The 22,408-nt window shown below is 53.8% G+C and overlaps 2 protein-coding genes across 5 annotated transcripts in view; one reads left to right on the top strand and one right to left on the bottom strand.

The window, feature by feature from the left end:
- BCL9L (BCL9 like) overlaps positions 1-3,363 on the top strand; it is a 33,629-nt gene extending 30,266 nt beyond the window's left edge. For all 4 annotated transcript variants that reach the window (XM_058663800.1, XM_004585140.2, XM_058663801.1 and 1 more), the window contains one exon: positions 99-3,363. In XM_058663800.1, the coding sequence (XP_058519783.1) occupies positions 99-1,195 (1,097 nt within the window). In that variant the 3' untranslated portion in view covers positions 1,196-3,363. The remainder of the gene's footprint in view (positions 1-98) is intronic.
- On the bottom strand, positions 3,235-17,245 carry CXCR5 (C-X-C motif chemokine receptor 5). Its single transcript, XM_004585241.2, has 3 exons — positions 17,111-17,245; positions 16,522-16,681; positions 3,235-5,801 (listed from the first exon to the last, which is right to left on the bottom strand). Exons 2-3 carry the CDS (start codon positions 16,576-16,578, stop codon positions 4,734-4,736), a joined length of 1,125 nt encoding a protein of 374 aa, XP_004585298.1. The 5' UTR covers positions 16,579-16,681; positions 17,111-17,245; the 3' UTR covers positions 3,235-4,733.
- Between the last annotated feature and the right edge of the window lie 5,163 nt (positions 17,246-22,408).

Raw genomic sequence — 22,408 nt, forward strand, 5'->3', positions numbered from 1 at the left:
CCGCTTGGCACCATCAGCTGGACATGGGCACCACTGAGTTCTGCCACCTCCCACTGGATGAACACAGCTGTGACTTTCTTGTCCTTTTGTGCCCACAGGAATCAGCAATAACCAGCCCAATCAGATGCACCTGAACTCGGCCGCAGCCCAGAGTCCCATGGCCATGAACCTGCCAGGCCAGCAGCCCCTGACCCATGAGCCCCCACCTACCATGTTGCCCTCCCCTACACCCCTGGGCTCAAACATTCCACTGCACCCCAATGCGCAAGGGACAACAGGGACCCCTCAAAACTCAATGATGATGGCCCCAGGAGGCCCAGACTCTCTGAATGCCCCCTGCGGCCCTGTGCCCAGCTCCTCCCAGATGATGCCCTTCCCCCCACGGCTACAGCAGCCACATGGTGCCATGGCCCCCACTGGAGGTGGGGGCGGGGGGCCTGGCCTGCAGCAGCACTACCCTTCAGGCATGCCTCTGCCCCCAGAGGACCTGCCCAGCCAGCCTCCGGGCCCCATGCCCTCCCAACAACACCTGATGGGCAAAGGCATGGCTGGGCGTGTGGGCGACGCCTACCCGCCAGGTGTACTCCCAGGGGTGGCATCGGTGCTGAACGACCCCGAGCTGAGTGAGGTGATCCGGCCCACCCCGACGGGGATCCCCGAATTCGACTTGTCGAGGATCATCCCCTCTGAGAAGCCAAGCAGCACCCTACAGTACTTTCCCAAGAGCGAGAACCAGCCCCCCAAGGCTCAGCCCCCCAATCTGCATCTCATGAACCTGCAGAACATGATGGCGGAGCAGACCCCTTCTCGGCCCCCCAACCTTCCAGGCCAGCAGGGTGTCCAGCGGGGGCTCAACATGTCCATGTGCCACCCCGGACAGATGTCCCTGCTGGGCAGGACAGCAGTGCCTCCGCAGCAGGGCATGGTGCCCCATGGCCTGCACCAGGGGGTCATGTCCCCACCACAAGGCCTCATGGCCCAGCAGAATTTCATGCTGATGAAGCAGCGTGGCGTAGCGGGTGAGGTCTACAGCCAGCCCCCGCACATGCTCTCCCCACAGGGCTCCCTCATGGGCCCCCCACCCCAGCAGAACCTCATGGTATCCTCCCACCCCCTGCGGCAGCGCAGTGTGTCGCTGGACAGCCAGATGGGCTACCTCCCGGCGCCGGGCGGCATGGCCAACCTGCCCTTCTAGCGTTCTCCCAGGGGCGGGGATAGAGTGGGGTGAGGGGGCGGAGCTGGGGCTTCCAATAGGCCAATCTGAAAAAAGTCTCTTCCCCTCCCATGTTGGGATGGCGGGGGTCCAGGGGTAGGGTGGAGAGTGTGGGAGGGGGCTTGTGTGGGGAGTGGCATTTGTGGCAACCAGATGTACTGGCAGTTGAAGCAGAAGTGGCTGTGCTGGGTGGGGGGATTTGGGTCTGTGTTGGTTCCATTTCAGCCACCAGGACTGCCCCTTCACCTCCCCCCAACTCCCAACCCCTATGGAGTCTGTATTTTTCCTCTTAATCTGCAAGCCTGTCTTCCCCCTTCCCCTCATTCTGCTAAACTTTGGATCCTTAAGGGAGTGGGGGTCTGTCTTCCTGCTGTCTCCTGTCTTGGTTTATCCTGCCCTACTATGCCATGCTCCTCCTTCTGTCTTTTCCTGCCTCAGAACACCCCCCCCCCCCGCCGTCCTCCCCACACCCACCGTCTGCTGACTGTCTGACCCCTCCTTTTCCACCCCTCCCTGCAGGCAGCTGGCCAGGTGGACAGGTGCCAGCCAGAGCTGTAAATAGAGCGCTGGGCTTTTGTGCCGGTTTGTGCGTGTGCTGTATTTCTGTGTTTTGATAGAAGTCACACAAAAAAAGAGGATAAAAGAAACCTTCCCCCCACCCTCTTCAGATATTTGCCCCTCCATCTCCCAGGACCCAGGGGGACACAGTCCTACACACCAATCCCCTGGTTGCCGTTGTCCACAAGAGAGTCCATTCTTGTCCCCTCCTGGAACGGTGAAATGACATAGATGCTCCACGCCCACCCTGAGGCCAGACCACCAAGGCTTCCATCTGGTGAGCCCCCCAGCAGGGCCAAGACCTCCCAGTGGTGGCTGAGTGATTCAGGGAGAGCAGGTGTGCACCTGCACAGCTGTCTGCCCACACCTGCGATGTGGGGCCCTAGGTTCCCACTGTGGAGGTCAGTGCCCTTGCTGCTACATCTTAGCCAGAACTTGAAACCCTTCATCCCCAGGCAGGGATGCAGGAAAAAGAAGGAGGCAAAAGCTGAGTAGAGCCATGGAGGGGGTGGTGTCACTCCATCCTCGTAGGTTCCACCGGGAGCCTATGGCCATAGTACCCCTGGCCAGTGCCCCGCCCTGCCCCACCCCACCCTGGACCCTGACTCTCCAGAACCTGCCATTCCTTACCAAAGAAGGAAAGAGCTGGGCTCCGCTGAGTCAATAGGCTGCGCTCCCCTCTTTCCCCCACTCCCGGGAAGACTGGGGAGTGTTGGCAGAGGGGATGGGCACAGGGGCTGCCTCCACTCTGCCTCCTCCTCTCTGCCCGCCCAGCACTGACAGGTGCAGCCAATGCTCCCCCCCTCAGCCTCCTGCTCTCCCCTGGAGAAGCAAGCGTTCACCCCAACCTCAGCCTGCCTCTGGTCGGAGCAGAAGCCATACGCTCTGGGCTCCAGGATTTCAAAATTGTTTTCACTTCCTGTCCTGCCCTATGAGGCAGAGGGGGTTGGGTGGGGGCTGTGGCCTCTGGTGCCCCACTCCCCAGCTGCTCCGGGGCCAAGAGCCCTTCTAGACAGGGTAGCTCCTCCCAGTGCCCCGCCCTAGCCTTCCCGGCAGCTGTGATTACAAAGGGAATTTTCCCCCACTCCTCCCAATCTGGTGCTGTCCAATTTAGTCCACCATCAACCGGTCTCAAAACCCCCAGCACCTCTCAGGGGCCGTGGTTGGAGCCTCTGGGTTGGGGAGCCCTGCTACGGCCTGGGCCCCATGCTGGGAGGCTCCACTTCTGTCCTAAGACTGCCCAAAGTGTCTAACTCTTGTTTCCTGCCCCGAGGAGAGAGAGCACAGACCATCAAGGGCCCCAGCGCCTGCCCTGGTCCCCTCGGTTCTCCCTCCCGTGCCGCTAGCTTCCCAAGGTGAACACCACAGGCCAGCCTTCTTCCCTTCATCCATGGCCATACCCCCAGCCATTTTGTACCATTATATAAATATATATATATAAATATAAATATATAAATACAATATGTGAAGACATCTTCTTGGTTTTTATTTTGAAACGATTTTTAGGCTTGTTCTGGGGGTCTCTGTGCTGCCTGTACTGTATTGACCTGTTTTATAGGTGCCTTTTTATTAAAAAGAAAACTTAAAATCCAGCAACCTCTTGCCTTGTCCTTCCTTGTGTGGTTCCTCTGAGACCAGCTTCCTTTCAGATGCCGGGAGGATAGACAAGGGTGGGGAGGGACCCCTGGGCTTCCTCAGTGTTGTGTGCTGAAGGCCTGGCACCCTGGTCAAAGTTTAGAATTTACCTGGTGGAAATTAGTGGGCCTTCAGTAGGAGCTCTGAACCTCCATCCATAGCCACAGGCTACCAGCGTGTCGGGAGTGGGGGGTATAGAGGGCCCCCCTGCACCGCCACCCTGAGCCTGGAGTGCCCCCAAGCGCGGAGTAGCTTCCTCTGGTTCCATCTGAGTGCTGTCCCCCAAGGGCTGGGCTTCCTGGGGTCTGGGGACTTCCCTGCCCAGGTCTGTTTCTCACACCGCAGGGCTGCAGGTGATCTGCGGGGGCTGGAGAAGACCCTTCTCTGTCCATCTGTCTTTCATCTCAGGGGTTTTCCATCTCTCCCTTGCCTCTCAGCCGAGTCCCCACACTGGTGGCTGGGATTCCCTTTTCTGGATCCTTCCCCATCACTGCCTAAGACTCCCAGGGGCCTGGATCCTGCCTCCCCATGTCCTCTTCCCCTGCCCAACCATAGCACTCAGAATCCCTGGCCCCTGGGCTCAGAAGACAGCTGGGGGCTGGAGAACTCTTTCCTGCCATTCCTTGGGCTCTGCTCCTGGCTGGCCCTTAGCTCTTCCTGGGGACGCTGGTTGATGGCTGTGGGAACTTGGAGGCTGTTCGTAGTCTGAAGACCTCTCAGGACCCAAGACCCAGGGTTAACCTAGTGCTGTTTGTGCTTGAGCCAGGGCAACTGTCTGAATTACTGCCTGGGATGCTGCTGCAGGGTGGGGCCCTGGCAGAATATCTGTGTGGAAGGCACCGTAACCATGATGACGTACTAGGGCCACACTTTGTTGCCAGCTGGCCTTTCTGCAGCCTTCACTTCTGCCCATCCTCTGATGCTTGGCTTCTGCTGACTTCATTGGGCCACGTGGGGTAGGACAGGTGAGTAGTTGTGCAGATTTGTAGTCCCGAAGGTGACAGGTGGCTCCTTGTGGGAGTGGGGACTGATCAGTTGTTCCTGGAGCTAGGGATGGCTGGGGACAGGGGAGGTGGTGGGGAAAAAATGGGCAAAGTCCTCCAGCTCAGGTAGGAGGGGGTGCAGACAAGTCTTTGCTTCCTGCCCTCCACTTCCCAGGGCACCAGCCTCATGCCAGGGCTGCAAGAAGAGCTCTGGGAAATGTTCTAGAAAGAGGGATTTGTTCATCCAGCGAGGTGAGCCCTGGGCTCCTGGTGGAAGGGATTCCTGCCACCCCAAAATCATCCCCAGGGAAAGCAGAAACAAAGGGAGGGGTGCATGCCAGGGCCTAGAAGGTGGTAAGCGAGGTGGCGTTCTCTGACTCTGAGAGGCTGCTTTTGCGCCAGCTGGGGAAGAGCTGGCACAGGGAGGCGGGGCCAGCACAGCCCAGTTTGGTGAGCAGTCGTGACAGGTCATTGCGGAATTTGACGCCGGCAAACGTGTAGAGCATGGGGTTGAGGCAACAGTGAGCCAGGCCCAGGAACTCACACATGGCAATGGCCATTGGGAGGGAGCCATTTAGCTCACAGCTGTTGCTCACGGCCTTCAGCCTGGCCAGGGTGTCCAGGAAGATGACGACGTGGTAGGGCAGCCAACAGAGGAAGAAGATGCTGGTCACCAGGATGGCCACCCTGACTGCCTTCTGCCGCTGGGGGCGCCGCTGGGCCTGGCACAGCCGGTGTACCACGCCCACATAACACCAACCCATCACCAGCATGGGCAGCAGGAAGCCCCCAACATGGTAGAGGAAGCGGGAGATGAACCAGGCATTGGTTTCAGCTTGGTTCTCCTGGGAGAAGGTGCAGCGTGGCAGGGAGCCATTGTGATGGGGCCGGCTGACCTTGGCAAAGAGAATCTCTGGCAAGGCAAAGAGCAGGCCTGCCAGCCAGATGGTGGCACAGGTGATGTGGATGGAGAGGAGACGGCGGTGGCGGTAGGCATGCACAGCATGGACAATGGCCAGGTAGCGGTCAACAGCGATGCAGGCCAGGAGCAGGCTGCTGCAGTAGAAGTTGATCTTATGCAGGGCGATCACTGTTTTGCAGAGGAATGTGCCCAGGACCCAACCCACGGATCCCTCGGCTACTGCGAAGGGCAGGATGAAGACCAGCAGGAGGTCAGCCACAGCCAAGTGGAACAGGAAGGTCTCGGTGGAGCTGCGGGTCTGCCGATGCCTCTCCAGGATCACTAGCACCAAGATGTTGCCCATCATTCCCAGCAGGAAGATGAGGCTGTAGGCCACGGGCATGAACACGGCTTTGAAGGAGGCGAGGAGGGGTCCCTCGGCAGTGGAGCAGAAGTGATTTTCCGTGGGTGTGGGCTCTGTGCTGTCATTATAGTTGAGGAATTCCTTGTACTGCAGAGACAAGGGGACAGGAGGGTGAGAACTGAATACCCAGTTTTCCACCTGCGAGGGGAATCCCACAGCTCCCTGTCAATCCAGGCTGACTGTTTTGACCCAAGCACTTGGGCCATTCTCTGCTGCTTTCTCAGGCACATTAGCTGGGAGCTGGATTGGAAGTGGAGCAGCTAGGATGGAAACTGGCACTCATGTGGAATGCCAGCATCACAAGCAGCAGCTTGGCATTTATCTCTCCTTAAAAGTTATTTCATGTTGGGCTTGGTGGTGTGGCCTAGTGGCTAAGGTCCTCTCCTTGATCCCATATGGCCACTGGTTCTAATCCCGGCAGCTCCACTTCCTCTCTGTCTCTCCTCCTCTCAATATATCTGACTTTGTAGGGCCCGGCGGCGTGGTCTAGCGGCTAAAGTCCTCGCCTTGAAAGCCCCGGGATCCCATATGGGCGCCGGTTCTAATCCCGGCAGCTCCACTTCCCATCCAGCTCCCTGCTTGTGGCCTGGGAAAGCAGTTGAGGACGACCCAATGCATTGGGACACTGCACCCGCGTGGGAGACCCGGAAGAGGTTCCTGGTTCCCGGCTTCGGATCGGCGCGCATCGGCCCGTTGCGGCTCACTTGGGGAGTGAAACATCGGATGGAAGATCTTCCTCTCTGTCTCTCCTCCTCTGTGTGTATCTGGCTGTAATAAAAATGAATAAATCTTTAAAAAAAAAATCTGACTTTGTAATAAAAATAAAATTAATCTTCAAAAAAAAAAAAGTTATTTCGTGTTATGATTAGAGAGGCAGGGACAGAGACATGGCTGCCATTCGAAGGTTTATTCCCCAAATGTCAGTAACAGCCAAGGACTTGTCCAGATCCAAGCTGGCTCTCCCAGGAGGTGGCAGGGACCCAGCTACTTGACCCATCAGGTTTTCCTTCCCAAGGGCTCCTTATCAGGGTACTGAGGTTAAGAGCAGAGTTGGGAATCAAACCCTGGGCTCTGTAGTACATACAGGACAGGGGTGTTCCAAGCAGCGTCCTAACCCGGGTGCCAAAAGTCTGTCGATTAGTTTGCCATGGCCAACCTCAGCTTTTCACGTATAGAAAGGACTAAATCCTCCTGGGATGGTATGCCTGGTGTCTTATGTGTTCCCGGCCTCTGAAAGGCTGTGCACTTACAAATGACTTTGTGAATGGGGACAGAAGCCTGCACACTTAGGGACTGGCATCAGGAATGCAATGTGGGGACTGGATTGGCCAGGACAAGAAGCCAGATTTTCTGGTCCTGAACAGTAGACATTCAAACCCCTTGTTCTCCGGGCAGGGCAGGGACAGAGGTGTGGGCCAGGTTGGGGCTGAAGTGGCCAGCTGGCTTCTTTCTGATTGGTCCCTGTTTTTTTGGTCTCCATGACCACTGAACTTGTGGAAAGAGCCTCCCACCTGGTATAGTCTGCACAAGCTCCAGGGATGCTAACTTAACCAGTGTGTCTTGCTGAAGACCAGGCTGGTTTGGCTCGCTCTCTGTCCAGTTCAGAGCCATACTTGTGTCATCCAGCAGAGCTGGAAGGGCAGGGTGGGCAAGCCTCTGTAGCTTCCCACTCCCAGCAAATAAACTCATAAGCAGGAACTATAGGAGACCGCTTCCCCTCCCCACCACTCTTCTCTGCCGTCTAGGGGACAGAGGGAGGCTGCTCCAAGGGAAGGGGGTGTGCCTGCCAGGCAGGGTGGGCGGAAGTTCCCTCCTCCCCATCCTCCTCCTCCTCCTCTCTCCCCAACACGCCTCCCACCTCATCACGCTCCGGCTCAGGTTGTTTACCCAGCTAACCGCAAAGGAAGACATGGTGCCTGTTTTCATACCTTTCACTCACAGCTGTCCTCTGCACCTGCTCTCTCTCACCTCCTGGCTCTGTGCTTCCCACCCCCTCCCGTGACACTTTATTTCCGCTGGGATCAAGAGGACAATTCAGTAGATGAGGAGCCTGCCTGTCCCCTGGGCTCCAGGTGGTCTCATTCTGCCCCTGATTCAGGAGGGCAAGGGTTGCCTGTGAGCAGGGGATAACTGTGCTGGCTGCCACAGGGCTTTCTTGCTACCCTGGGGCAACTGCAGTTCATACCTCCCACCAAGAGCGCCATAGACCCCTTCTCCCTCCTGGATCCTGTCTTCTGTCTCTGGGCAGGGTGGGAGGCATTATAGTGCAGCCACGGAACCCCACCAGCGTCGCTCTGCCATGGCATCTATCCAGCTTATCTTCACCCTGAGGCCCGAACCTGCAGTCTCTCCACGCGATCTCATCTCAGTGACTCCCTCCAACCCCTCCTTGTCCACCCCTGCACAGGATGAGATTCCAGTCCACAAAATCCATCATCTCTGTCTCGACACCTTATCACCCGTGAGCACAGCAGTGGTTTTCCTTTCTTTTTGTCTGTTTTCTTTTAATCTCTTTTCAGTTTCACATTTAACAGCAAAGCTGATTATAAGTATTAAAAATCTATTTTCTTGATATGGTTTATGAGGGGAGATTGGGGTCAGAGCGGCTTCATACAACAGAATTCAATGCCATGTCTGGAGGGGTTTGGCAGTGGGTCCTCTTGGGGCAAGATGCTGCTGAACTTTAGAACTACAGGGATGCCAGGGGGTGTCTCTGAACAGCACTGTGACTGTGCATGTCCCACAGGCTTTCCCTGGAACCACATGCCTTGGGGTGTGCATTGCAGGCTGCCCTCCTTGCCTTTAAGCTAGAGCTCCCCACTTTTTTTGCTTGTGTGGTCAAAACCCTGTGTATGACTTTAAGAAAATGCTTCTATTTTTCTAGTGGGCCTCTGGGAGTGACATCTAAACTCCCCAGTGAAGCCTCAATATCCCTATAAGGTAGAGTCCTCTGATGTCCAGGCTGATGCTCCAGGTATATCTTTCCCAGCTTGCCAACACCTTGACATGTTCCCGACCCTATACTTTGGGGGCAACTCTTCCTTTCATCTCATGTCTGCCCATCTGATTTCCTACTCTTCCTTCCAGATTCAGCTTAACCCCTCTTTCTACTTCCTCTCTGGTGCCTTCCATTCATGCAGTGAGTACATACACTATGGTGCCCAGGGCTGGGACACCCGTGCTCTCTGGATGGTGTGCTTCTGTGGCTAGGCCACCTGGGTTCCCTGTAGGGTGCCACAGAGACACAGCAGAGGCGTGCTGAGTTGCACCGAGAGCAGCTTCCCAGAGGAGACCAGGGGGGCTGTGATATTCCAGGATGGGAAGCAGGTGCTTCTGCACAAACCAGGCTCCCTCCTGCCCCCAACACCTTGGCCAGCCTGGAGCCTGTCTGATGTTCTCTAGCCTTGATGAGAGCTTTTTCTGATGTTATCACCGAGTACAACCGTTTGACTCATGCTGGACTCCAATAGGAGTTCAAGAGGACATGTGGTGAGATGGGTAGTTTCTACCCAAAACAAAGGAATTCAGGCAGGGGGAGGAGAGAGCAGGCCTTGGGACAGCCTGTAGAGCTGGACTTCCACCTGTCTTGGCAGTGGCTGGAGCTTGGCTGCCTTACTGTCGCTGGGGATGAGGGTGGGGAGAAGAGTGGAGGATAGGGAAGGCTTAGGTGCAGCCAGCCTTGTCTGGCCCCCACTTTTTAAAAATTAATTAATTTATTGTTGGAAAGTCAGATATACAGAGAGGAGGAGAGACAGAGAGGGAGATCCTCCATCCGTTGATTCACTCCCCAAGTGACCACAATGGCTGGAACTGAGCCAATCCAAAGCTGGGAACCAGGAGACTCTTCTGGGTCTCCCATGCAGGTGCAGGATCCCAAGGCTTTGGGTCATCCTCTGCTGCTTTCCAAGGTCACAAACTGGGAGCTGGATGGAAAGCGGGCCTGCCAGGATCAGAACCAGAGGCCATATGGGATCCTAGCACGTGCAAGTCATGGACTCTGGCCGCTAGGCTACTGCACCGGGCCCTCTCTCTGGCCCTTTTATGAGACCCTTTTATAGTTGCTTGTTTAAAAGAAAAAAAAATCAAGGCAGTGGGGCTGGAGTGTGGGTAAAGCTGTTTCCTGCAATGCTAGCATCTCATTTGGGTACCAGTTTGAAGCCTGGCTGCTCTGCTTCTGATCAAGTTACTTGCTGATATGCCTGGAAGAACAGCAGTGTATGGCCCAAGTCCTTGGGCCTCTGCACCCGTCGGAAGACCCAGAAGTTACTGGTCCATTTTTGGCTGTTGCGGCCATTTGGGGAATGAGCCAGCAGATATAAGATATTTCTCTCTGTTTCTCCTTCTTTCTACATAACTCTTTTTTTTCTTTTTAAAATATTTGTTTATCTTTACTGGAAAGGCAGATCAGATTTGCAGAGAGAAGGAGAGACAGACAGAAAGATCTTCCATCAGCTGACTTACTCCCCAAGTGCCACAATGACTGGAGCTGCACTGATCTGAAGCCAGGAACCAGGAACATCTTATGGGTCTCCTATGTGGGTGCAGGGTGCCAAGGCTTTGGGCCATCCTCTACTGCTTTCCCAGGCCACAAGCAGGGAGCTGGATGGGAAGTGGAGCAGCCGAGATTAGAACCATCGCCTATATAAGATTCCCGGTACTTGAAAGGCAATTTATCCACTGAGCCGTCATGCACTGTAACTCTACCTTTCAGATGACTTTTTAAAAGTCTTTAAAAATAAATCAAGGCAGTGAGACTTGTCCTTAGGGCCACTTGCCTCCTGAGAGCCAGGGTTTAGAGGACGGGTGGGGAGGGGTCTCTTGTTCCTTGCCAAGAGCTATTTGGTTGGCAAAGTGCTCTGGTAAATGGGGCAAGGCAGGGAAGGGAGAGAAAAAAAATCTGGTTTGGGGTGCTGGGAGTTGGCAGTATCTTGCAGTAGGAGGTGTCAAACAGCTGCTGCGTCAAACGGCCGCTGGGAGTGGCACATGTTAAAGCCGCTTCTCACATGCAGGGCTTCTGGCACCCTCTCCTTCCCCACACCATGGTATTCAAGGTTGGATCTGGCCTAGTGGGAAGTCGAGGAATCTGGAATCCTGGCTTTTGAGTCCCCTGCAGTGCCACCAGCAGCTGGGCTGTGACTCACTTGGTCTTGGGAAATATACAAAGCTGCAGACAACCAAGGCCCTGGGTCACACATGCTCTGACAGCAGCACACACCCTGTATAGACACAGACGTGTGCCCAGATGGGCCCCACTGTGTGGCCTGGGCACAGGCAGATGCCTGGGAGACAACAACCTGTCCCCAGACCCAGGATGTCAGCTGCAAAGCTGAGTGGAAGCTGAACACAGAACCAGCAATTCAGTTAGAAACCTGTTGTAAGACGCAGGTGCTTAAGAAGCTTGGGGTTGGATAGGGTGGGAAGGAGGCTGCTGTCTTGCGATTGCCTGGTTCCAACTCTGGCTCTGTTCTCTAGTCCAGCTTCCTGCTACTGTATATCCTGGGAGGTGGCTGCAGATGGCCCAAGTAAGAGTATTTGGCTTCTTGTCACACATGTGGCAGAGGAATTTCAGGCCTCTGACTTAGGGCCTGATTCAGGCCTGGCATTGTGGGCATTTGGGAAGTGAACCAGCAGGTGGAAGATCTCTGTCTTCCTATCTTTTACGTAAAATGAAAATAATTAAATGTTTGTTTTAAACAGACAGAAAGAGAATCAGTGTGTGTGGGCAGGAGCAGGGGAGAGAACTGGGCCTAGAGTTAGGAGTGGGGGAGGGCTGGAGAGCTTGGCCTGCAGGGGGAGCCACCAGTGCCACTCTTCCTTGTCCCTGCACTGTGTCCCTTCCTCGACAGGTGAGGTCTCCAGGTCTCACCTAGCCTCCAAATAATGAGGCTGCGTCACTGCTTTTTTTGGTTGACGGGATTCTCCATTGGCAGGTATGGCTGAACCCGGAGCAATCTTCCAGGTCTATCCTGGACCCGCTCCTCCCCAGCTTAGGCGAGGACAGGGCAGGACACTTTTAGACACTGTGATTTCTCCATAAGCCAGAAGCATTGGCCCCCCACTAGGCAGATGGAATTGTATGGGTGAAGTGCAAAGCCTGGCCTCAGGTGGTGGACGGTAGCTATCCAGGGCCAACGCGGGCAAGGCCTGCAAATGACGGCTCGTTGGGAAAATGACTTGTCACCCTGGTGACTGCAAGCTTCAGATGAGTCAGCAGGGGTGGTGTGACTGTGGGAGAGCTGCTGGTATCTTACTCTGAGTGGACAGAAACCTGCAAGTGGGTGGCTGGACAGCAACCTAGTTGGGTGGCCTTGGTAAGGGTGGCTGCTTTGCTGAGGGTTTGGAAGATTCTGCCCTGGGAAGGAAGTTTCCAAAGACAGGAGCCCGTGGGTGATGTCTTCAAGGGCTGGCAAGAGTCCCCCCTACTACCCTTTACTCCTCCCCAGAGGCAGGAGGGTGGGACTGGACCATGGGGTGAGCAGTCTGGGGCCAGAGAGGGAGGGGTTTCCGTCAAAGGCTCCGCAAACTTCCTAGCAAACAGAAGCGCCCCACATTGGGATGGATGGAGGGAGGTGGTGCTTGAGTCTGAGGGTGTGGCAGGAGATTCCTCCTCTATGAAGAAAGAGACTGGTCCCTGCTCCCAACTCCCCGTCTCTGCTGTGCCCTGCCAGCAGTTGAACTGGTTCTTTGCACCTCAGCTCCCGGAAGCCTTCCCTTCTCTAGACTGTTCTGCAGCTCTGCCTGCCTGTCCTTGCTTCCCAGCCTGAGGGTTGGGGCCGGGTAGGCAGAGCTGCCTGCTGAGTGCATGGCCCCAGAACTCAGGTCTGAGTCATTCTGGCTGCAGATCGGTCATTACTTTGGCCTTGGGGAACAGCAGATTCCATCTCCTTTTATGTCCCTGCGTGGGTGTTCCCGTCTTGGAGTGGAGCATGGAGCCAGCCAGGGCTGCTCGCATTCCAGCTGTCAGTGACTTGAGGAGTACAGGGGGAACCGAGACTGGGACAGCGTGCAGATGTAGGTCTGGACCTCTTAGCTCACTCTTCCTTCAGAAGACCGATGCTCCCCATAGGCTACTGGAGACTCTGGCCTGCCATTTGTCATCTTACTGCCTTTTCCCGCCCCCTCCCCCTGCACTCTTCCCAAAGAGAATGCCTGTCAGAATTCTCTTCCATTTTAACCCATCAAGATCATGGTCCTGCTCTGAGTGTGGTCATGGAGGGATCTCTGAGCTGCCTCTACTCTGCACCCACTCCTTGGGTTTAAAGGGGTCCCTACTCATACCCCAACACCTATGTGCACTTTAGGGGTGGGGTGACACAGCCCACTGTCCAGGAGGATGTGTAACTCTAACAATCACCTGGAGTGGTACTGGTTTGGAATATTTCATGCCATCATTCCCCTAAGTATACTCATTCTTGTGTCACAAATTCTCTCTTCCAAATACACAGTGGCTTTTAAGGCCAACCTGCCAGAGGGCTGGGCCCAGGCCCAGTCTGTACCCCAAGGAAGATCAGGCCCTGTGTGTCAGAACAACTAAGACTTGGTCCCCAGGCTGCCTCAGGTCTGCCCTGGATCTGTGACACTCCAGCCACACCCAAGTTGGGCCCTCTGCGTCTCTGCGACTCCTCTCAAACTTAAGAAAAAAAACACATTAATTTGAAGGGCAGAAAGTCAGGGCAAGGCAGATGGAGAAAGAGAGGGATCTTTCATTTGTTGCTTCACTCCTCAAATGTCTGCAACATTTTGGGCCAGGCCAAGGCCAGAGGCCAGGAACTGCCTTTGGGTCTCCCATCTACACGGCAGGTACCCAAGTTCTGTCTCCCACGAGAGGCATTGGCAGAAAGCTGGAATTAGAAGTAGAGCCTTGAACCTAAGTATTCTGAGATGGGATGCAGGTGTCCCAAGTTTTCTTTAAAAACAAACAAAAAAAAAACTTGTATTTGTTTTCATCTACTTAAAGGCAGAGAGGTGGAGAGATCTTCCATCTGCTGCTTCAGCTCCTCAAATGCCCACAGCCAGGAACCAGGAACTCCATCAAGATCTCTCATGTGAGTGGCACAGAGCCAACCAGTTGAGTCATCACTGGCTGCCTGCCAGGTGCATTAACAGGAAGCTGCATCTGAAGCAGAGTAGCTGGGGCCTGGACTCACATTCTGATAGATGACATCCCAAGAAGTAGCTTCATCCACTGTGCCACAACATTTGCCCCTCCAGTGATGTCTTAACTGTTGTGCTGAAAACTCACCCTGCTCTGGGACTTTTGACCTAGCTAGGCTGGGGGATCCTCCCCTCTCCGGGGTAAAAGCCCAGAAACAGCCTGAGCAGGTTTTGGTTCCTCTTCTTCACCCCTCCTGGGTGAAATGAGACAGTGCACGTGGACAGGCTTCCTGGTCTGTGATGCTCCAGTCACTCATGATTGATGGTGATTGTCACTGGGGAGGGGTCGGGGAAGCCAGGTGGGGGCCATCTCACCTCGCTCTCTAGCAGCTTCTGCTCTGGCTGGGTGTGTATGTAGGGTGGAATCTCCTAACCATCTTGATAGGTGCCCCAATCCAGGATGGCCTCCCATCATGGTTCCTGTAGCCAGGGGCTTCTGTTTTCCCAGTAGGCCTGCCCCAGTGACTATGCTCATGCTTCCTCCAGGTTCTTGGCTGTCCAGCTTTTCTTCTCCATCCAGGAACACTGGCCACCCACCTTAAGAAAGTGGTTGTTCCAAACAGTTGGAGGAGAAAAGAAGGGCTCACAGGATGGCCAACACTTGGCTTCCTGACTAGAGCCTTCAGTGCTGAACCCAATGTTGGACTGCAGAAAGCCAGAGTTCTGAAAAAGCGGGCTGAGATCTGGTTTGAATGAGGCTGGGAGGGGAGTGGGAAGCCCAGAAGTAGAAGGTACATTAACTTCAGAGAATGGGTGCGTGTCAGAACACCTCAACAGAAAGCTTCTGCCTGCTGTTTTTCTCCCAGCGTGCTGGGGGAGTCTGCCAATATGACTCTGCAGAGCCTGGGTTAGAGCGAGGATGAGAGGGTCTGGACAGGCTTGGGTGCCTGACCGAGGACCGCTTGCTCCTCTGAGGTGTGGCGTGAAGCAAGCCAGTCTCTCTCCTTGCAATGTAAGTTTTTCTTTCTGACCTGGAACATGGCTTGCTGTCACCCTGCCCCCACCTATCTCTAGCAGGTCATGCAGTGGAATGAGGCGTGCAGTTAGGGGAAACTTTTGAGGTTTCTCAGAAGTCAGGGACAGCCAGGTCCCCAGGTAGTTACTAAGATATCCAACTGGGTCAGAGCCCGTGGTCAGTTCAAAGCCGAGGGCACAGGAAAACACCCAGTAACCCAAGCAGGTGCGGCTAGGACTGGGGGGCCCAGGCAGGGAGCATGCTACCTTGGCCAGGCAGTGGGCTGTTAGTATGCTTGGAGGGCATTGCCCAGAGCCTGTGACTGGCCTCGGGGCAGCTTTCAGAGGTAGGGCATCTGTGCAGTTTTGTGAGGACTGCACCTACAAGGCCCTGGACTTGGTTGATTGTCCTGCTCTTGCCGTCTTGATAATATCTATTAGTCTTCAATAAGGGGCCCTTGTTTTCATTTTGCGCCAAGTTTCACAGCAGTCTGGGATTTTTCATCAGGGACTAGGTCTGGAGGTCCTGATCCTTTCCTCCCATCTTCTACCCCTTGTTGTACCCTCCACATTTCCCAGCCTTGGGTTTGGGCAAACGAGAGAGGCAGGCTTCTTTGGGCCAAGTTTGGAAACATGGTTGGTGGGGTAAATTTTAAAGGCCATGGCAGGAGGCAGCTGGAGGGTTTGGGCAGGTGTCTTAGGGCAAGTTTGGGTCAGGAGACCTTCCTAGTTTAGGTTCCTTTTGAGTTAGCCCAGAATATAGCTCAGATATCCTAGTCCTCAGTCCAAGGGCAAGAGGAAACTTCCAAGAAACCTCTGCTGCCTGAGCCCGGACATCCTGGGGTGCTCTGGTTGAACTGCTCCCTACACACACTTCAGAAGCCCAGTGACAGCTAAGTCAACCGAGCCATTCTGCTTCACTGGACGGACTCAGCTGTGCCACCAAGTAGGGCTGGGGACCATTTCTCCAGCCCACCCAAGAAACCCTTCCATGCACACCTCATCTCTAGCGATTTCAAGCCTTTGAAGGAGGCTACACAGGGCTGTAGTCACTCCCAGGACAAATCCAGAGCTTTCTGGCACCCTGGCACCCTGACTCCAGTCCCCTGCTTCTCTCAAGGCCTCCCACTGGTATCATCTGGTCTCCCTTCAGCACATAGTCATTGCCGTGGAGTTTCCAGGGCGGGAGTACTTTGTTTCTTCTGGACCAGACCATAAGCTCTTTGAGGGCAGAGAGCAAGTCTCCAACTCTTCCCTCCAACATTGCAAGTGTACAGTCATAGAGCGAGAGAGCAACAATGCCTGTCAATTGATCCCTTAGCAAAGCTGGCAGGGTGGCCCTGACATTGAGAAAAACTCCAATGCCCTTGCCCAACCAGTGCCTGTTCCAAACCCAAGAGTTAAAGACAGGAGCCTGTCCTGAAGAAAGGAGGGGCAAAGTGTCCCATTCCTGGTCACTCAGCAAGGCAAGTTGGCCGGTGTGGGGACCTTGAGTCCATGTCTTCTGACTCCCTCTGCAACACGGCTGTGGAGAGCCACAGCTCTCCTTTCTGTCTCCTCTGGCTCACAAGGGTTTGTCCAGATTGGACAAATCTCCAGCAGGAGGGGACCAGAGAGCTGGACCCCCTTTTGCTTAGACGCTAGGGTCAAGGACACCCAGAATTCCAAAAGCCCCAGGGAGCTGCTTGTCCCTACTCACCACATCCTCCAGGTTGTAGTTCAGGAGGTCCACATCCAGGGTCATGGGATAGTTCATGGCTGTGACTGTAACTTGCCAGACTGGTCACTATCTGATCAACCACGCACGCCAGAAAGAAAACTCTGCCCTGGGGTGCCTATAGCGAAGTGGCAGGCGTCAGCTGCAAATGTAAGCAAATGAGCTGTGTGCTGTCTCCTGGGGCCGTGCAGAACCCGCTGCCTGCTCGCAACTCGTCATTTTTGTTTCCACTGGGTCTTTTCTCTGTGTGTGTGTGTGTGTTTTTTTTTTTTTTTAAGAAAAAGGGAAAATCCCTCACAGTCTCAGTGCCAGTCAAGGAGTTAAGCTGCTTTGCTGGCAACTGTTGTCTTGACTGGGGTTGATGCGTTGATGTGGAGGGTGAAGTCTGACCTTCACTTCTTCTCTGGGACCCCCAGGGAGGGACTGGCAGCTTTTATGAAAACTGCCTTGCACAGAAGAAACCCCTTCTTCCCACAAGATGCAAAGGCACAGGGGAGTACTCTCGCGATCACCTCTGCCCCAAGCCACCTCAAACCTTCCTCTTCTCCCTCATCCCCTCTGGGTGACCAACCTGCCCAGTGTGCGCAGGATCGAAAGTCCTCAGTCTCTGGGAACCCTGCCCTCTCTCCTTCAGGTGGGCAAACCAGTGCTGCTGGCTCTTGCCAGCTCAGGTTTAGGACAGGTGGTTTAGAAGTCTTCAAAGGGAGGGTGGCTCTAGAAGGTCAAAATGAAATTGCTATAGACAAGCAGGACACCATCATAGTCACACAGGCTTGTTTTTGTGACTCAGAAATCATGACATTCTGGCGACAGATGATCTTGGTTGGCATGTAAATTATTGGTATAGATGGCCCAGACCAAGAGGATTTCAGAGGTCATCTGCCCCCGAGGTTTTAGGCAGGAGGTCCTTGTGGCTGGAGTTGGGGAACGGGTCGGGGCAGAAACTCACAGCCTGTGCTGGGGGAGCTGCCGCTGAACCCTGAGCATTTCTCCATGGTACCAGGCGGTCCCTCTCAGGGGCTCACCTGCTGTCACCCCCTCCCATCTGTCCTGGCTTCTTCCTCCAAGAAGCCCCTTGGCAGGACTTGATGAATTTTCCCTTTATGGCTCGGCTCATCTTTGTACTTTTTCTTCCATGAGAAGGCATTTCCTGTCTTGGCTGATGATGCCGTACAATTGGTGACTGCACATACAGCGGCACCCCCCACCCCATCCCTGTCCTCACTCTCCTCTGGCAGCCAGATTGCCCTTGGGCAGGGTCCTGCTTTCCCAGTGCCCCCAACTTCCACTCTCATTTCAATGGGGAACTGCACGTCCCTACAACTTCCACCTCACCCCCACAGGTGTCTCCTTTGGTTTCAATAGCTGGAGGAATATTCAGCCTCTGTGTGTAGCATTGTGTCCTACTACCCCCATCCCTACCCTGTCTTCAGATACTGCTCTCAAGGAGGGAGGATTCCAGGTCAGAGGTCAGGTCTCCTTGTCTGTTCCTGGGCCCCAGCAGTCACCGGCATCCTGTCTCATTCCATGTTTGAGTCCTGGTTCTGCTTCCAGTCTGACTTCTTGCTCATGTATACCCTTGGAGGCAAGAGATATGACTCAAATACTTGGGTCCCTGCCACCCACATGGGAGAATCAGTGGGCATTCTCAGTGCCTAGCTTCAGCCTCACTTGCTGCAGGCATCTGGGGAATAAACCAGTGTATGCGAGATCTCTCTTTCTTCCTTTCTCCTTCCTTCCCTCCCCCTCCAACCCCTTGCATTTCAAATAAAATGAAAATAAAGAACTAAGATGGAATAGAGCAAATAAACTCCAGTAGGAACTGAAAGGAACTTTGGAAGACAAACCACTTCTTCCTCCTGCCAACCCCAGCAAATGCAAGTTTCTTAGCACCTGTCCTTATCTGATGGCATCAGAGACGTCACCAGGGGGAGGGACACGCTCCTGACAGAAGCTCCTGATTCAAGGTGAGAGGGTGTAGTGTTTCGAATCTCATTCCTCATGCTGAGTCAAAGTGTGCTTTCCTGTGACTCATCCAAAGGGGTCCTGGCTGTGTCTCCAGTCTCATGGTCAAGTTCCTCTTCCAACAAACGCCCCTTCAAGATGGAAACTAAAATACATAGTCTAGTGTCTTCAACCAATCTTCCAAGGCTTTTCCTCCATCTTCAGCAGCTGATTCTTTGATCTTTGGGTGATGTTGTCTCATCTGATTAGGACAAAACACAGAAAGTTACAAGTTCTTGTTTAAGACCCCATACTGAAGGGCTGGCATTGTCACACAGCAAGTGGGGCAAGCCTATCAGAGTGCTGCTTTGAGTCCTGGCTGTTTTGCTTCCTATTCAGATTCCTGCTAATGCTCCTGGGAAGGCAGCAGAGGAGAGCCCAATGCTTTAGGCCTCTGCTACCCACGTGGGAGACCCAGGTGGAATTCCTGGTTCCTGGCTCCAGCCTGATCCAGCCTTGGCTATTGCAGCCATTTCAGGAGATGGACCAGCAGATGGAAGACTTCTTCCTATGTGTCTCTCTCCCTCTCACTTCCTCTGCCTTTCAAATTCATAATCTTTTCTTTTTTAAATCAAATTTTAAAATGAAAAGACCTCTTACTGGTATAGCTGCAATTCAAATGGACTTTCCAGTGGTTTTCCACTCACCTTGACCACATGCCTAATGGATTTTACTTTAATGCTTTCAGCCGATGAAGAGAACTTCTGCAATCCCAAATTGGGCATCTGGTGATCTAATGACAATGCAGATAAGACATTCTTGAGTACATCCAAGACCTGATGGAAAATATTGACAGGACAAAGTCAAAAGCAGAACCCTGTCTCTTGCCATTTAGAGACCCACTATTCTCCAAGGTGAGGGTCAAGACTACATGGAAAAAGGACACAAGCTGTACACTGAAGGTTAGAGGAGAGTCAGGGGTGATATTCTCAGAGGGAGGGGACTTTTCTCACATTGTGTGAGAAATGTGTGTAAAGAAGTGTGCTGAGCCTGGCATGTTGTGGATACTCAGTGTGTTGGGTGTGGCCATAACAATGATCATGACGATGGGAGGGGGAAGGAGGAGGCGGGGGAGACGGGGGTGTACATAAGACAAGGTTGGAGTGGAGCTGCTCCCTCAGTGTCTTCTATTCTTGTACCCTTCCCACAGTTGTCCACTTCCTGTGGTGTGTGGTGAGCCCAGAGGCAGGGCTTAGTAGAGGCACAGGGCTTGATCGCTGCTACAGCTGCCACTGCAGCGGCAGGCTCTGGCTGATGGCTTTGACTCTGATGGTGTAGGGCAGCAGTAGCCCAGGCTGTGACCCTGTGACCCGTAGATGAGTCGGTGGCAAGGTTTCCACCCATGGGTGACTATCAGCCAGGAGGGCACCGTTTCACATGAGACAGCAGCAATTTCATTTCAGCTGCAATTTGGCCTCTGTGAGAGCCCATTTCTGAGCCTCTGGGTAGTTCCCTGAATCCACTTGTTTTCTAGGTTTCCCTTTCAAATGACCCTGGAAGGATGCAGGGACATTTGGTGCAGTGGTTCAACTACCACTCGTGCATTCCACAGCCCATATGCCTGAGTGCCTAGTTCAAATCCCATCTCCACTTCTGATTCAGCTGCTTGCGCATGTGCACCTAGGGAAAGCAGCAGGTCATGATTCAAGTACGTGGATTCCTGCCACCCACGTGGGAGACCCTGATTGATTTCTCAGCTCTTGGCCCCAGACTGGCCTGGACTTTGGGTGTTGTGGGAGTGAAGCAGCAGATAGGCTATCTTCCTATATTTCTTCTTCTTCTTCTTTTTTTAATTGGAAAGGCGGATATACAGAGAGGAGGAAAGACACAGAGGAAGATCTTTCATCCGTTGGTTCAATCCCTAAGTGGCTGCATGGCTGGAGCTATGCTGATCTGAAGCCAGAAGCCTGGAGCCTCTTCTGGGTTTCCCACATGGGTGCAAGATCCCAAAGCTTTGGGCCGTCCTTGACTGCTTTCCCAGATCACAAGCAGGGAGCTGGATGAGAAGTGGGGCTCCCAGGATTAGAACCAGCGTCCATATTGGATTCCGGCACATGCAGGGAGAGGACTTTAGCTGCTAGGTTACCATGCTGGGTCCCCATCTGTCTTATTAGCCTTTCAAATCAAATGAAAGGACACTGATAAAGGAAAGTTTAAGAAACAGAAAGAGAAATACTTCCCTCCTGAGAAGGGGGAGTCACCACAGTGGAACCTGTGTCTGGTGTCAGTTGGAACAGCCGCTAAGCCTCATCCTGAGTGGATTTCTTCCACAATCATGTTTTTTGCAATTTATGCATTTGACCACATTTTTGTCTGTTCCAGAAAATGTAACTGCTTGTTGTGAAGTCTCCATATTCCACAGAGAAAGGAACTTGTTCCATAGCCTTGGGTGTTGCTATGGCCAATGGGCTTGGATTTCCCCTAATTTCCTTCGTGATCCCAGGGCCACACTCTCTCCTTGATCTTCCACAGGCTAGCTCACAGGCCTCAGAGCAGAGCCCTATAGGTCCCGCCTCCCCAGCCCCAGGGACAATCCCAGTGACATTTGCCCCCACAGCAGCATTTACCCATCTCCATGGCCCCACACATCTAAAATTGGATTTGTAATTAGTCTTCGTATTTCACTTTACCTTCATACTTCATCAGATGTGACTCACCAAATACAGTGTGTATATGTATTCCTCAAAGTGCCCTGAGCAGGAAGTCCCAGCTTCACCTCTGACAGTAGCTTTCAGGGGATTGATGCAAGAGAGTTCAATGTTCCTGCTCATGATCACAGGCAGAGGCATCGAAAGTCCGCTCTGTGGACATTAGCTCTGGGGTCTCCCTCATGACCACACAAGCCTCTCTCAGAGAATGCCATTTTGCACAAGCATTTATTGTAATGTGGGGGGGGGGGCAGGGGGAAGCTACATCAACCCCTTGATAGGGACTGAGTGAGCATCAGACAGAGACTGTGCCTGGACACTAGGTCTCACAGAGAAGTCGGAGCAGGTGCGGGTATACACAGCATAACTGAATGGCGTTCTTCAAACACACCATTTTCTTTCATCCTGCCAACAGTCTTGAAGTGTTGGATGCTTCATTACCATACCTCAGACATGGAAGCAACTTTAGACAGCAGTGGGAAGTCAGGCAAATGCTCACAGTTCGCTCAGGCACTAGACACCCAACAATACACTACAAATCAACACAGGAAACGGGCTGGTAAAGGTTGTCACTGCTGGGAGCCAGCACCCACGCACAGCTCCCTCTGTCATTAGGTGTCAGGTAGGTGTCCTGCAAGCAGGAGGAAACGGGCTGCAGGTGCTCAAGGGAACGTCTTCAAGTTTACCGCAAGGTTAGAGGAGCGGTGAGTGGGTCTGCAAACCCCAGCCTGGAGGCAAGCTGTAATGGCCAAGGTTGGAGAGCCAGTCAGGTGCTTGCATCAGGGATTTGCATAGTGGGTACTGCGTGAGCACCAGCTGAAACTGTGCCCGGGAGCCCTGGGACTGACAGAGAAGGTAGAACAGGTGCTGGTATGCATGCTGCACCCTTGTGCACACACATACACACGTGCAACTTGGGCACAGTTCTGAGCTGATGAAAACAGTGTGGGTGGAGTCCAGCGGTGCAGCAGGCACACACAGCAGAAGGATGCACACATCATTCTGCCACGCAGGACGCTATGTGTGAATGTGCTGAGGAAACTGTGAGGCTGAGTCAGGGAGGGATTTACACCAAATGGCCTGGGCTGTGAACCCCACATGGGTGTTTTCCAGCAAGTCTGCTCTTAGAGCAGACCCGGCCAGCGGGTTCTAAGACACACCAAACACAGGCAGCCCAGGGAGAGAGGCTCTCAAACGTTCTACCCCAGGATCACCTG

Source organism: Ochotona princeps, chromosome 4 (genome assembly GCF_030435755.1).
Source record: "Ochotona princeps isolate mOchPri1 chromosome 4, mOchPri1.hap1, whole genome shotgun sequence".
Classification (NCBI taxonomy): Eukaryota; Metazoa; Chordata; class Mammalia; order Lagomorpha; family Ochotonidae; genus Ochotona; species Ochotona princeps.